Source organism: Sorex fumeus, unplaced genomic scaffold, assembly GCF_029834395.1.
Source record: "Sorex fumeus unplaced genomic scaffold, SorFum_2.1 ptg000072l, whole genome shotgun sequence".
Lineage (NCBI taxonomy): Eukaryota > Metazoa > Chordata > Mammalia > Eulipotyphla > Soricidae > Sorex > Sorex fumeus.
Window position 1 is genome coordinate 9,541,144 of NW_026606129.1, and position 15,643 is coordinate 9,556,786.

General features: G+C 61.6%; 2 protein-coding genes across 2 annotated transcripts in view; both read left to right on the forward strand.

Moving 5' to 3' along the window:
* Positions 1–8,479, forward strand: part of SLC6A1 (solute carrier family 6 member 1) — a 298,182-nt gene extending 289,703 nt beyond the window's left edge. Inside the window, exon 15 of the mRNA XM_056129623.1 lies at positions 8,470–8,479. The gene's annotated coding sequence lies outside the window, so the exon portion shown is untranslated. The remainder of the gene's footprint in view (positions 1–8,469) is intronic.
* ATG7 (autophagy related 7) overlaps positions 1–14,892 on the forward strand; it is a 175,687-nt gene extending 160,795 nt beyond the window's left edge. The window contains exon 19 of the mRNA XM_056129621.1: positions 14,703–14,892. Coding sequence (XP_055985596.1) covers positions 14,703–14,735 — 33 coding nt within the window. The 3' untranslated portion in view covers positions 14,736–14,892. The remainder of the gene's footprint in view (positions 1–14,702) is intronic.
* Positions 14,893–15,643: the final 751 nt, after the last annotated feature.

Below are 15,643 nucleotides of genomic sequence, written 5' to 3' on the forward strand. Positions count from 1 at the left end.
CACAGGTTTAGCCATAGTGCCCACGATCGCCAGGGACCAAGACGTCTCTCAGCGGATGAGTGGAAAACTGGTTCCCTCAGACCTGGGTTATGGCCTGGCACTAAGCAAGAGTTACCCTGCCCGAGGAGTTGTGTTGCCCCATCAGAGGTGCCAGAAGGCTCCTCCCATGCCAGGACAGTCTAGAAAAAGCAAAATCGGGGGGGGGGGGGGGTGCTGGAGCAATAGCACAGCGGGTAGGGCGTTTGCCTTGCATGAGGCCGACCCGGGTTCGATTCCCAGCATCCCATATGGTCCCCCGAGCACCGCCAGGAGTAATTCCTGAGTGCATGAACCAGGAGTAACCCCTGTGTATCGCCGGGTGTGACCCAAAAAGCAAAAAAAAAAAAAATTAGGAGAAGCCAGAGGCCAGGCAGGAGGGAGGAGAAATAAGGAGAGAGGGTTTTTCGGGAAAGGAAGAAGTGCTCCATCCCTGTCTTTTGGCGTCTGCTCCAGCTGGGAAGAAAAGGTCTGCAGAGCCTGACTGTGCTGTGAAGCAGAGCCTGACTGTGTGCAGACTGTGTGCCTCAGAGCACAGGCTGGAGGTGCATCTGGAGGAGGGGGTTGAGCAGGGGTGGGGTGGGAGGGGGCCACCCCCAGCCGGCTGTCCCTTTGTCCCACGGGAAGCCCAGGTCCCGTCCTTAGCTCCTTGCCGCCCCTGAAGGTCTCCAGGCGGTGACTCGGAGTCCGATTTGGTTCCAAGGCTATCCTTAGGGGCCAGCGGGGGAGCCGTGCCAAGTGTCCCGCGTCCAGTCCTGGTCACAGTGACCCGCTGTCCCCTGCCAAGTGTGGCGCAAGGCTCCTTCACACCATCTTAAACAGGCAGTTTCAACACTGCCCTCTGCCTTCGCTCTCTCCCCTCCCCACTCAAAGGCTGCAGGGCATTTGGAAGCAGAAATAACTTTGGCGCATGAGCGGGGGAAGGGGGCAGAGGCCACCTCCCGGCCACCTGGTCACTCCACTATGGGTCTGGCACCAGCGGACCCCAGGGGCCCTCCCGCAGAAGGCCCAGTGCTCACAGCCCTTCCCCGGTAGCTGCCTTGTGGAAGCTGCACACCGGACAGCCCATCGCCTGGGTCCATGTGTTTATTTTGGTGGAAACAGCGGAAATGATAGAGAGGCCCCTGGGGGTCACTTAGAGATGAAAGGCTCGGGCTTCCGGCTCTGTGGGCGGATTCTGCTAGCCCTGGCCCACAGGCCCTGCCCCTAGAAGCTCTGAGAGCCCGAGGGCCAAGTGGTGGCTTAGCAGAGGGAGCTTGGGCCTCAGGGCCACCCAGCAGTCACCCCCAGGCACCGCGGGATATGGTCCAGAAAGAAACCAGAGCAGCAGCGAGATTTTCAGTCTGCGGGGCTCAAGGTTGACCTTGGACACTGCTGGACCTGGGGATGGCGGTATAGTGTGTCTGGCAGCGGGCCGCCTGTTAGAAGCCATCCTGGGAAGGGCTTAGCCACACAGAGCCTGGTGGGCCTTGGGGTGGGGGCTGGGGGGGGCGGGGTATGTCAGGGAACCCCGAGTTCCGCTGTGATGTGTATCTCCTGCTTCTAGTGTCTGGATTCAGGGATGCTGGGCGGTCCCTGCCTGAGCCAGAACTTAAATGGGGAGCAAAGAAGCATCCGGAGTCCACTGCAGGTGGGTGGCCAGTGGGCCACAGTACTGGGAGAGGCTGGGGGCGGGGCTCTCACCTGGGCGGGCCTTGGAGCCAGGTGAGAGCCCCGCCCCCTCCAACCACCTTGCTTCTCTTTAAAAGTTTCTTTAAAAGTTTATTTCATTAAAGAGCTGTGACTTACAAAGTTATCGGCAGTTGAGTTTTAGGCAGATGCTGTTTCAACACCAGTCCCACCACCAGTGTCAGCTTCCCTCCACCCGGGTTCGCTATTCCCTCCCACCCCCACCCGATCCCCGGCTTGACATTAGCTAGCGTGTCAGTGGCTGCAACTTCCGACTCACCTTCTCCGTGTTTAACTGAATCACAGTGAGACACAGTTACAGAGCTGCTCACGACTGGGTTTCCATCCCAAAACGCTCCGACACCGCCCCTTCCTCTGGGTCGCTGAGACTCAGACCTGTCGCGGGACTGAGCAATGCCCCTGCCCCGGGCAGAGCCATGCCCGAGCTCTGGGCTCAGCGCCTGGTCCAGCCGCGTCCGTGTCTGCCGCATCCGGGATCTCGCCAGCAGGTGGACACCAGCCCAGGCCCGCGGTCTGGGGGCGCCCTGTGTGCCCCGCACGTTGGGTGGTCTCCCCCATCCTCTCCTGAGCGCTCCCCAAGTCAGGAGGCAGGGCGCTGGCTCCGACCTCAGCATGTGACACGGTGCCTCTTGCTGGGCTCTGGCAGCCTCGCTGACCCCATGGGCCTCGTGAAGGCCAAGCCTTGTGGACGCCCCTCCGTCCCAGGTGCTGCCCGTGTCCGGCCGCTCGCCCCCTCACCCCTGCCCCGGGTGCATTGCAGGAAGTGACGTCGCGAGGCCCGGGGCCGGGGGCACCCGGACTGTTGAACTGCAGCAGGAAGGAGGCTAGTGGCCAGTTCCGAGCCTGACTTCCGGTCACATGCCCTGCAGCAGCTGGTGCTGCTTGGCCCGACTTACTGTCACGTGATCCTCAGACCCGAATGGGCAGCCGCCCCGACTTCTGCCCACGTGCTCTGCAGCCCTCCTCCACGCTGGTTGCTGCCCCAGCTTCCGGTCACGTGCTCTGCAGGGGCTGCGGGCTGCAGGCCTGACTTCCGGGCATGTGCGCTGCACTGCCCCTTGGGCCGGCCGTGTCCTCGCACCACGTGGCCTCTTATCTCAGCCCCCAGGACCCTGGCAAACTTGGGGGAGGGCGCAGAGCCCCTCCCCCCGACCTCCAGTCTCTCCACCTTTCCGGGGGCTTCCCTGATCGGTGGGCGACCCTGCCTGGCTTGGTGATCGGTGGGGGTGGGGGTCCCGCACAGTCCGAAGCCTGGACTTGCCCCGGGAGCCTGGTCAGCAGCTGCGCACACAGGGGCACATGGAGTCTCCCCAGAAGAGCACTGCATTGCGCTCACAGGGGCACGGCGCAGGGCTCCCCAGCTGGGCACTGCATTGGACTCCCAGGGGCACGCAGGCTCCCCATCCGGGCACCAGGACCACGACCGGCCCTGTGGCTGCAGCCCCTTGTTCAGGACTAGGCATGGTGGCCCCATCTCCCTAGTGGGTCCCTTCTCCAACCTGGGGCCTACCAGCCTCTGTGGCAGCTGTCTGGAGGCCGCTCTTGTCGCCTGTGCAGTGTGCTGTCCAGGCTGCCAGCCCAGAGTCAGACTGGGGCCCTAATGGTGGTTTCCTTGAACTGTTCCCCGTTGTGCTGAGGCGGCTTCTGGAGAGTCAGGGTGGCTGCCGTCCCCTGCGTTAGTTAGGCGGAGGGTGTTCCCGTGATCCCAGGCTGATGAAACTTGGGAGGGGACGTCAGAAACTTTTCCTCTTGCGTTGACTTGCATGTTTGGGTCCTTTTACTTCCCCCATTAAAAAACTTTAAAGGGGCCAAAAAGATAATACAGTGGGTAGAGCTGTTTGCCTTTCGTGACTGGGTGGAGCGTTTGCCTTTGTCAGACCGACGCAGGTTCAGTGCCGGGCACCTAGCATGGCCACCAGTGACCCTTGGGCCTGGAGCCAGGAGTAAGCCCTGAGCACTGCCAGGAGTGACCCCAAACCAGATCTATCTGTAGGACTGCAGAGATGACATGGGCGCTGAGCTTCCACCCTGGCACTGCATATGGTCCGCAAGCCCTTCCAGGAGTGACCCCTGAGCACAGAGTCAGGAATAGGCCCTGAGCACTACCCCCACCCCCAATAAAAGGGCAAAGAGGTGTGGCAGGAAGAGGCAGGAACTGGGAATCCGAGGACTTGCAACTGCGGGTCTCCCCAGTGTGTTTCCGGGAGGTGCTGCACCCCCAGCCCCGCCCCTGAGAGGAAGAGGCCCCCCACACCTCTCCAGGCCCCACATTTACTTTGGAAATTGCAGATCAGGTGGGCACAGGGCTCTGGGGGTCCCAGGGGACTGGGTGGCCCGTGGGAGCCCCCCCCCCGGATCGCCATCTCCTCTGTGGCAGAGAGACGCTGCAAGCTGGCTGGGGTGGGCTCGTTGGGGGGTCCGCGGTCACGGGGGTCTCAGAGATGCTGTCACACTTCTGAGTTTGAGTTTTCTGAGAAATGTGCAAGCGGCTCGCTGAGTGGGAGGAGTCAGGATTGGTTCCCTGGAGACCGACACGCTCCCTGTAGTTTCCCGGCATACCCCCCCTTCATCACAGCAATCCTCACTTGTTTGAGGGGAGCCCCCTGCCCCCCACACTCTCCTCACCACTTTGCAGAGAGATCCCGGCCTTGCCAGGGTCTCTCTCTCTCTCTCTCTCTCTCTCTCTCTCTCTCTCTCTCTCTCTCTCTCTGTCTCTCTCTCTCTCACACACACACACACACACACACACACACACACACACACACACCTGTGCAGGGCAGGAGGGAAACAGGCTCAGACCCGCTCCCCTGCAGCCCTGCAGACAGCAGAGCTGAAGGCTATAGGGCACCCCCAAAAAAGAAAAAAAATCCCATCAAATCTAATTCAGGCAGCTGATCCAGGTTCGATCCCGGCATCCCGTATGGTCCCCCAAGCCCCACCAGGGGTAATTCCTGAGTGCAGACCCAGGAGTAACCCCTGAGCATCGCTGGGTGTGACCCAAAAACCAAAAATTATAATAATAATCTGATTACCCCAGCATTTCTCATCTGGGGGGCCACGGGGGTCTCCTGTAGGCACCCGCATCCACAACGTACGGTTAGGGCCCATTCACAAGACATGGAGGGTCGCAGGAAGGAAGTGAGGTCAGAAAGGGGCCTTGGTCGGGAGAAGGCTGAGATCCCAGTTTGACCCTATCGTTTTCTGGAATCTTCCAGAGTCTTCACCTAGGAAGCAGCCTCCTTGTTTGGGGAAGGGGCTCCCTGGGGAGATGCCTCACAAGGCCCTGAGTTTTCCCTCAAGCAGCGGACGCGCACACAGGCCCCTGCAGAGCCTTCACGGGCAGCATGGTGCCTGCAGAGCCCACGGGCGCAGTTTCAGGATGGAGGAAGATGCCCCGGATGGGTGCTGGGTGGGGGGTGGCTGCTTGTCCAGCGATGCCCTGGGCCGCCATCGGCCCCTCTCTTGCCCTCGGCGCGGGCCCTGCTGAACTGGGACGGGCACACTCGCTCGGCACGAATACCATCCTGTGTGTACCACGTGCTGCGTGTGCTGGGGGCCACGAGCAGGAGGGCCCAGGCTGTCCCCGGCAGCATCACAGGGGCCAGCAGCAGGCGGCCAGGGGCCCCGCTCTGGTGGTGGACAGAGAAGGAGGCAGAAGAAGGGAGCAGAGCGCTCCTGAGTCGGCCTCTGCGCAGGGCCAGGATGCCAAGTGGAGCCTTTCCCGGAGGGCTGGGACAGGATGGCTGGCAGCACCCCGCAAGGCACCCTCCAACCCTGCCCCCCGCAGTGCTCGCCTGGCCAGACAGGGGTGGGCGGTGGGAGGGGCTGTTACGCTTGGGAATGTTCTAGGGCTCCGGTGCCGCCCCGACCGTGTGCTCCCAGCCTTCCTCCATCCCTGTCATCGCCAGGCAAACAGGGAAAATGATCTCTTTGCGACCCTCCTCCGGGTGATCTTGCCCCCGTCCATCTCTGGGTAATTTATTAAGGAAGATGAATCGGTTTTTGAGTGTGATTTGTAAAGAGCAGGGCCCAGCTGGCATCTCCGTCGGGGTTCGATCCTTCCGCCCCTGCCTTGGGGGAGTCTGGGACGCCCGCGCAAACCCCTCCATTCTGGAAAAGCCGTCAGCCGTTCCATAAATACATCGGAGCAGAAAGACCTTCCTACATGACTGAGAACCGTCATTATAAACGACCCGGGGTGGCAGAGGGCTGGTTTTTAAAGCGGGGTGGGCAGAGAGCAGCTTCTTGCTTATTTGTATTTACTTGTGTTTGAGAATCAGGTGGTAGGAGAGGGGCCTTCTCTGTGCCAGAACCCTTCTTCCTCCCTCTGAGCCAAAACGTGGCCTCTGAGCCCCGAGCCTGTTCCTCAGCCGAGAGAGAAAAAGGAAAGAGACAAGACTCAGGCAGTTGCCAGTCGTTTTTGTGAAATATTTTTATGAAGGGAAAACACTGGCCTTTTTTTTTAAGTGCCCTCTGGCCACACCTGGCAGGGCTGGGGACTGAACCGAGGCCTCTTGTGGGCAAGGCCTAGGCTCGAACCCTTGAGCCACACGGCCCCTGTCCTTCGCTCGTGCCGCTCCTGAGCCCAGCAGGGTTGGTTCCCCGTGGGGCCGGGACTGGAAAAGTACCGGGAGGGCTGGGGGCGGGGGGGGGGGGGGAGCCAGGGGGCCTCCTGTGCCCAGCTGCCATGCCCGCAGGCCTGGCCGTACCCCCCTGCTGCCCACGGCCATCCCTGCCTGCCGCCGAGGGAGGCGAAGGTGTGGCGGGGAGAAGCTTCCGAGCAGACTCGGCGCCTGCCCGTGGGTGGCCCCGGCAGGTGCCCGTTCCACGCGGGCATCTATATTTAGGCGTGGGCATGAGGTGCCAAGGTAAAGAGAGGCAGGGCGCGGCCCCGGGCTGCTGGCCTTGGAGCGTGGCGCTCGCTGGCTGGCCCCACGGCCCGGCTCACAGAGGCCCAGTGTTCGCGCTGGGGGTGGACGCGCCCTCTCCGGAGCCGCAAGGCCGTCCACCAGGCAGACGGACCCCGCGGGCTCTCGGGGCCCTGCTGTGAGCGGGCCTGTCGCGTCCAGGGGTTCGCCGACCACAGCTGGAAGCTGCCGCCTCCTGGCTGGGCCTCCGGGGCCTTCCCTGGCCCAGTGAGTGCTGGGCAGCAGCTGGGTGCTGGCCTCCCCTTGTTCGTACTCCCAGGCCCCGTTTCCTTCTCTCCAGGAGTCAAGTGTAGCAGCAAAGGGGGCATCCAGACTGCGGTGGGCTCTCCTCTCCTGCCCCCTTCACCCCCCAGCCCTGCAGGCCCGGCCCCGCACAGGGGCTCCCAGTACTTGCTTTACTGATGGGTTTTTTTTTTTTTTGGCTTTTTGGGTCACATCTGGTGGTGCACAGGGGTTCCTCCTGGCTCTGCACTCAGGAATTACCCCTGGCAGTGCTCAGGGGATCATACGGGATGCTGGGAATCGAACCCGGGTCGGCCACGTGCAAGGCAAACGCCCTCCCCGCTATGCTATTGCTCCAGCCTCGCTTTCCTGATGCTCTGAGAGGCTGCGAGCGGCCAGTCTACAATTGCGCGTCCTTGCCCAGGGTCACCTGGCCAGTGAGTGACCCACACAGGCGAGCCCGGCTCTCCACTGCTCTTCCCACCATGCTGAGGCCTCTGGTGGTGACCCGGGGTCCGCTCAGGGTGACCTGTCTGCGGCCACTCATTCAGTCACTCAGCCCATCCAAGGGCGAGTTCCAGGGCCAGTCGCCCACACCAAGCCTCTGACAAGCCGTGTGTGACGCCTGGGGGTGACGGCCTAGCCGGCAGCGGGCGCAGCGGCTCTTGTGGGCTCAGCCGCGGTACCCCGACCCCCCACCCCGACCCTTGCCCAGCCCCGCTCCTCTCTTTGTGACGTTCTGTGGATGGTGAAGGCGAAAGGTTTGTTTGGGTCTGACGCAGCTACATAAGCGTCTCATCCCAGGGAGTGCGAGTGATGGAGGAGGGAAGGCGTGAAGGCGTGAGCGTGTAAATGAATGTATGAGTGAGTGAGGTCGAGGAGTGATCACGCGAGGGAGGGAGTGAGGGAACAGGCGGAGGGAATGAATGAGTAGATGAGTGAGCAAGTGAGTGAAGGAGTGAATGGGCCAGTGACTGCTCAGGGCTTCCTCCTGGCTCTGCACTCAGGAATTACTCCGGGCGGTGCTCGGGGGACCATATGGGATGCTGGGGACCGAACCCGAGTCTGCCACATGCCAGCCGAGTTCCCTCCCTGCTGTACTATCGCTCCAGTCCCTATAAGATATATATTTTTAAGTTCATTTAATTTTGCTTTTTGGGTCACACCCTGCAGTGCTCAGGGGATGGTTGGAACCACACCCAGTGGTGCTCCGGGGTCACTCCTGGCTCTGCACTCAGGGGTCACTCCTGGTGGTGCTGGACCCTGTGGGATGCCGGGATCCAACCTGGGTCAGGCACATGCAAGGCAGAGACACCCTCCCCGCTGGACTATGGCTCCGGCCTCTGAAGGATCTTTTCTTTAAGTCCTATTCTAAGCATGGTTTATTGGACCCTTTTGCTCAGCCCGATGTTCTTGAGACCCAGCTGTGCAGTTCCCTGTGTTGCCTCTGTGGCAGCAAGTTTTACATCATGTCGCATTCACGCACGTGCTGCTGAGTTCTGAATTGCTTCCAGTTCGGAAAGGATCCGGCTAAAGCTCCGGTGTGTACACTGGCTTGTGTTTGGCGTGAGCTGGAGAGACGGCAGCGGGGAGGGCGCTCGCCCTGCACACAGTTCCCCCGGGTTCCATCCCTGACACCCCACACCTGAGCTTTCCTGTCTCCCGGGACGGTCACCTCGTCTGAGGCGCAGGGTGACCAGGTCGTGGATGTAGATGCTGAACTTTCCAAGACCCTCACCAACAGGGCCAGAGCGGTAGTGCCGTGGGTGAGACGTTTGCCTTGGACGCAGCCAGCCCGCGTCGGATTCCACATCCCTTTTGGTCCCTGAGCATCACCGGGAGAAATTGCCGAGCACAGAGCCAGGAGTGACCCTTGAGCACCACTGGGTGTGGTTCCAACCATCCCCCCCCAATAAAAAACAAACAAGACAAGAACCCCCCGACAGTCCCCAGAGGGGCTGTGCCACTTCTTGCACCCACACTTGGAACTGGGATTCTCCGTGGCTCGTGTGTGTGTTGGGGTGTGGGGTCCCCTCGTCTTCCACGCGCCTGTTCTCGCGTATGTGACTCTTGCCTTGCCGGAGCGATTCAGCGTTGCTGGACCGTCAGAATCAGCACAGACGACCCCTGCCCACCCCCCTCCGTTCTTTGGCCTCTTCATTTTCTTAACAGGAGCTTCAAGGGAGAGAAAAGGTTGAATTTGGACAAATTCGAGTTCATTGACTTAGAAATTTCCGATTCCTCTTCTGAAGGTTTTTGGTTTGTTGAAGGGCTTGTGCCTGGCTCTGTGCTCAGGGGTCACACCTGGCAGTGTTCGGGGAACCATAGGAGGTGCCGGGGATCGAATCTGGGTCAGCCGAGTGCAGGACAAGTGCCTTAACTGCTGGACTATCTCTTCAGCCCCTGTGATTGGTTGGGGGGGGGGGGGCACACCCGGCGATGCTCAGGGCTTCCTCCTGGCTCTGCACTCAGGGATCACTCCTGGCCAGGCTCGGGACCATATGAGGTGCCGGGATGGAACTTGGGTCAGCTGCATGCAAGGCAAGCGTCCTCCCGGCTGTGCTGTTGCTCTGGCCCCAACTTTTTTTAAATTTCTGGTACTATAAGTAACCTCGGGAATCTTTGCCTACCCAGGTCTTCTTGGTGCTGGAGTTTGGCCTGGGTTTGCTTGGTTAGGCAGTGCTCAGGGCTGTTCCCACCAGGTAGGCAGAGAACCGGGCAGTACCGGAGCTCGAACCTCGCACATGGCAGAGCCTGTGTCCCGGCCCTGTGGCTGGCCCCCTCCCGGCCCTGTCAGTGGCTTTTTCCTTCTTTTTTTCTTTTTTGGTTTTTGGGCCACCCCTGGCAGTGCTCAGGGCTTTCTCCTGGCTCTGTGCTCAGGGATCCTGGCTGGGCTCGGGGCACCATATGTGGTGCCGGGATGGAACCTCCCGGGCTGGGCGCCTGCAGGTTTCTCCCGCTGTGCTCCGGTCCTCCGGGACTCTTTTCCCTGCCCCTTCCCAGAAGCTGCATGTCCCTTCAGCTGCTCCCTGTGACCCACTTCGCTTGTTTGCCGAACAGACGCCTGCGGTTTTCTGTCCGGGTGTCTGAGTGTCCCGTGGAACATCTCGGTGCTTTCAGTGAGTGCGGGAGGCTTTGAACCTCTCCCTGCAGCCGCCTCTGCCTGCTCTCTGTTCCCCACACCCCACACGGGTCAGGGGCCCATGTCTGTGTCCCCCCACGGTCTCAGCCGGCTGGGGCAGGGACCACGCAGGCCCCTAGTGGCCCTGCCAATGACTCCCCGGGTCCTGCCTGCCAATGTCACCCCATCCCTCAGGGAGCTCAGAGCTGGGGAGGGGGGTCCCCCTGTGTCCCTTCTCTTCTCCCTCCAGCTGTGACCTCTGAACTGGCTCCTCAGGTGGGACGGCGTGGTGCAGACCCACAGCCCCATGGCCCGTGCTTTGCCGGGCCCCTGCTCCAGTGTGGCCGTTGTCCCTGTCGCGTTGGCTGCATGTGTGTCCGAGTACATCGATCACGTCCTAAAGCTTGCTGCTGTCACAGGAACTGCCCCAGTTCTTACACACCAGTGTGAAAACTGTGTTTGGAAGCTGGGAGAAAAGCGAACAAGCCCCTTGTCCCCTCCCCCCGTCCCCAAATTGGCATGTGGGTCCCCTGGACTGGGTGGGGAAGGGGAGTCCGAACACACCTGCCTCCTTATGGGGTCACCTGCTGGTCCCGAGCCCCAGGCTGGGGTCTTGGGTGCGACCCCAGATCCCACCCTAGCCCGAAGGAGGCGGACCTCTCTCAGGAAGGGCCTGGGCAGTGTTTCCCAGCGCAGGGGTGCTGCCCACCAGGGAAGGGGGTCCAGAGCACAGTGGGGGGCGGGGCCCACTGGGGGCACTTCCTGTTTGTGTACCCATAGGAGGAAGGTTTCGGGGGCGCCGAGTGGCCGTTTTCTCCCTGCAGAGCTGTGGTAGCTGCATGAGTCTGGAGGTGTCTGGGAGGGTCTCAGAAGCTCCCCCAAGGCCGTCCTCCTGCTGGTCAGCGCGTGTGGGCTGGACAGGCCAGGGACAGCCCCTGGTTCTGGGTTCAAGCCTCCTCGGCGTGTCCTGGGATGGGAGCCCAAGGCGGCGAGTGGTCCCCGAGCCGGGCTTGGGGGACGGTGAGGGGCAGAGGTACCCACGTTCTATGGATCCTTCCGGTCAGAGGAGATACAGCAGTGACAGGTGGGGGCGGGGTCCCCACACCAGGTGGGCGGGAGAACCTGTCACAGGCCTCCCAGAGCCGCAGGGACCTTGCTGACCCTCACTGGCCCATGCCGGGACCTCCCTGGCCCTTGCCGGTGTGCGTGGGCCCCAGGGGGTCAGCGCCTGGCCCGTAGGTGTCTCACTGCTGACCTGTCCCCTCCCTTTCACCCTCTGCTCGCTTCCTTCAGCCGTGCTGACCTGTGGCCACCCGTCCCTGTGGGCCGCCCTGCGTCCGGCTCCCCAGATGTGGGGGACAAGGGCGCCCTTCTCACCAGTGTCCTACCCCTCCTGGCCACAGGGACAGGACACGGCGTCTCCCCTCCCCCGCTTTCCACGGTGCTTCCTCAGGAGACCTCCCCCGGCCCCTAGGTGTGTCCCCCAAGGTCCAGCCTGGGAACGAGGGGCTGCGGCCCCCCAGCAACTCGCTCTGCAGCCGGCCTGGGCACTGTGCAGAGCCCAGCCATGCCCCTGCTGTGTTCCCCTGGACGGGCCCCGGGCACACTGGCCTGTCGCAGCACCTGGCCCTGGCCTGTGGTCGAGGGGGCGGGGCTTCCTGGCTCCTCTCCCCTGGCCCAGTGCTGCTGGGGGAGGGGGGTCGCAGAGACCCCCAAGTGTGGCCCAGTGGCCACGGGTCTCTGCGCCCCTCTGCACCTCCAGCCACCTGTCCAGGGGCCCCCCAGGGGAGGACTCCCATCCCACAGTCTCTGCCCCTCCTCTCCCAGAACCCCAGGAACGGGCTCCAGAACCCCCAGGAATGGGCCTCCAGAATCCCAGGAACAGGCCTCCCGGCCTGCAGGTTCCTCCCACCCTGGTGACTGGCTGCCGGATGCTAGTGGCTGTCCCCCTGGGTGGCTGCGCCCCCGGCTGCTGGCCCCCCCATGGACATCTCTCATCCTGCTCAGGTGCCTGCAGGCCGGGGTCACTCTCCCGGGCTCCGTGTGTGATGCCTGGGGCTCCCGCCAGCGTGGGGGTGAACAGGTTTGATTTGAGTTTCCCGGGTGACAAAGGCGGCCAAGCAGCTTCTGACATTTTTTTACTGGACGTTTTTATAGTTCGTGACCAGACATGGGCCCCAACTTCAAATTCAGAAACCCAAGAATTCCTCCGTGCGCCTTGGTTTCTCGTGCTCGTGGCCGCGGCCTCTGCCATGGGGAGCGTCCGAGCAGCCTGTTCGCCCATGTCGGGAGCCCGGCGGCGTGGCCTGGGGCCTCGTGGGGACGCGTCTGTCACTTGCCTTGCATGCCAGGACCGTGTCTTTTAGACATAAAGTTCTGCTGTTTCATTATTTTAAAGGGTTTTTAATGTAAAAAAAAAAGCGGCAACTATTGATACAATTCTAGGATTAAAATTGAGAGGTAACAGTGGCGAATAGTAGTATCAGGACATCACTGTCACTATAATCCTGTTGTTCGTCAATTTACTCAAGCGGGCTCCAGTAACGTCTCTATTCCTCCCAGCCCTGAGATTTTAGCAGCCTCTCCTTACTCTCTTTCCCAACGATTGGAGGCTCTTTCAGGGTCAGGGAATGAGACCTGTTATTAGTTACTGGTTTTGGCATATCGAATACGCCACGGGGAGCTTGCCAGCCTCTGCGCGGACGGGTGGGATACTCTCGGTAGCTTGCCAGGCTCTCTCTCTCTCTCTCTCTCTCTCTCTCACACACACACACACACACACACACACACATATATTTCTATGATTTGTTGCCTACTGTCATCAGTACATGAAAATGAATTTATGTGGATATTGTTACATCTGATGGCTGGTTGGTGGGTCCACATCTAAGACCTTATTCAGCTTTTTTGTGGCTTCAGGCAGTGTCGCACGGCCACATATGCTTCCAGACGGTTCCAGATCTATCTGTGGTCTGAGCCAGAGTGGACCAGATGGCCGATGTGGTGGTGAACGGGGCTGCTGGGGTTTCCGGGAGTATGGGGGGTGGGGGAAGAGAAAAAATCCAGAGCTGGGGAGCTGTGCCTGAGGTTATTCGGAGATTGGTGTCTGCAGAGAATATCCGCAGAGCCGTTGAGTTGGGCCTCGGCGTGCTGGGGCCTCGTTTGGCGGATGTTCACCGCCACCCCCCTCGCTTCCCGTGGGTGCCCCGGGGTGTGCAGCGGCGGCAGTCCACAGGGTTTAGCCTCATGGAGCCGTCCTGGGGGCTTTAGTCGGGATCTGGTGGACAGGGCCACGGCGGGGGTCGCATGGTGGCAGAGGTGGATGGGGGGGACTGCTGGTGTGTCTCGTTATTTTTTAAAATGTATTTTTGGTTTTCGGACCACACTTGGCAATGCTCAGGGATCGTCAGCGCCCTACCCACTGTACCATCTTTCTGGCCCCACATTTTTTATTTTTGTTTTGTTTGCAAAATTTGGGGTTACACCCAGTGATGCACAGGGGTTACTCCAGGCTCATGCACTCAGGAATTATTCCTGGCGCTGCTCAGGGGACCACATGGGATGCTGGGAATCGAACCCGGGTCGGCCACATGCAAGGCCAACGCCCTCCCCGCTGTGCTATCGCTCCAGCCCCAGGCCCCACATTTTAAAATGCCAGTTGAACAGAGGATCTTTTCCCACTGAGGGCGTTCTCAGCCCCGCGGGCTGGTGGTCTGGGTCCCGGCGTGGGTCCTCGGGGAGAAGTGAGGCTCCTGTTTCTTTCCCTGCCCCCTGCTGAGGACGAGCAGCGGGGTGGGGCAGGCGGGCGCCACAGCCACGGCCCAGGGGACCCCTGTCCCTGCTCCACCAAGACCGCTTAGACACCCAGCCCCTGATCTGTGTGTAGCCACCAGGGCGTGTCCACGGGCCCCAGACCCACTCCCTCTCTCCCTGAGCCCTGTGCCCTTTGACCCCGAGCACCCCATCCATAGTGCCCCCATCACCCATGGGTCCGTGAGGTCGAGTTTGGCTCTCGCCCCCTGGTATGAAGCGTCTTAATGTCTTTTTATGAAACACGTTCCCGTTTGTTGCTCAGATGACTGAGGTCTCACCCCCGGTGGGGCCCTGGGGGACTCTGCATGGAGCCCCCTGGGACATGCTGCCCCCTTCCAGGCCGGGGAGGGGCAGCCCAGGGCCGAGCCCCAGCAGGAACGCCCAGCCCGGGCTCCTACGGGAGAGGAAATTTCCTTCCCGGCTCTGGGCCTGGCCTGTAGCTGTTTACCTTGGCGCCTCGGACTCTCCCCACCGGCCCGTAAACACCACGTTCTCCTTGGAGCCCACACGCGCCTGCACGAGGTGTCTGTTGCAACCGATTCTAGGAATCTGGGGTCCAGCCCTGGGAAGCTGAGAGTGGGAGAGGCCCCAGGCCTGCCCCCCCACCGCCTCGTGCAGAGAGGGGGCTAAGTGCACGGTGACGCCCCCCCGTGCCCCCCAGGGCACACACAGCCCCTCCCCAGGGCTGGCTGCGGGCGTGAGGGACGGGGAGGAGGGACACGCCACACCCTCGCCAGGTCGTGCAGCGACAGCTCAGCCCTCTCAGCCCTGTGGGTGCGCTGGCCTAGGCCCGGCTGGTAACCCCAGGGGGGCTTCGCGATCAGCAGCGGGGGCGCCCGGGGACGGAGTCTTGGGGCCTGGCACTAAGCATCATCTCTCTCTTCTCCACACAGATCTGGGACATGAGCGATGACGAGACCATCTGATTGTGGCCCCCACTTCGCCCTGCCGAGGGGACCCCCACCACCCGGGCCCCCGTGAGCCCCGATGCCTTGGTCCCCCTGCGCCTCCCGGGAGCTCCCGGCCTCTCCCGTCTCACCGCCCGGTCCCACCCGAGTCTGCGCACAATAATCTTGGCTTTGGCTCCGGCCGGGGACGTGGCCTCCGTGAGCAGTTCTTTGTGCTTGTCCCGGCGTCCGAATTGACCCCAGGGGTGGCTGTGAGGAAGGGGACCACGGGCAGCATCTGTGCCTACTGCCCCTAGAATGTTCTCCCACCCCCGGCGGAAGGAGAGAAGCTTGCCCTGAAGGGCACGGTCCCTTGGGGCAGGCGGAGACACCGCCCCATCCAGGGTCCTCTCCTGCGGCAGCCGGGACCCCCGTTCCAGAGGCTCCGTACCTTCTGCCAGTGTCTCCCGCCTTTTATTTTCTTCTTAGCGTGGCTTTCCATGTCGGAGCTGGGCCCACTCTGACAATGCCTCCCCCCATCCCACAGGGGACCCCAGGTTTAGGGCCAGCAGGGGGGACGCAGTGATCTCGGTACACACACACACACACACACACGCTGTGGTTTAAGAGCACTTTATTAATTGTTCTTAAGGCTACTTTTAAGTACAAAAAAAAAGATGGCCTGCCAAACCTTTTTTTTCTTCTTCTTCCAGGAAAAACAGGCCACAGCGAATGGTATATTTACACACACGGAGGGCGCCCCCCACCCCCCAGGCCCCTCCAGGGGACCCGCCTATCCAGATGCTGGCCTGGCGCCCGAGCCCACCCGCTGGCCACTGGGGGTTGGGGGGGGGGGGGGCGCCCGGCCCGGCCACGGCTCCCAGGGCCTGCAGCGAGTAAGGCAGACGCAGTGTTCTCATAGAATAACTGTGTTCCTGCACTTTCAG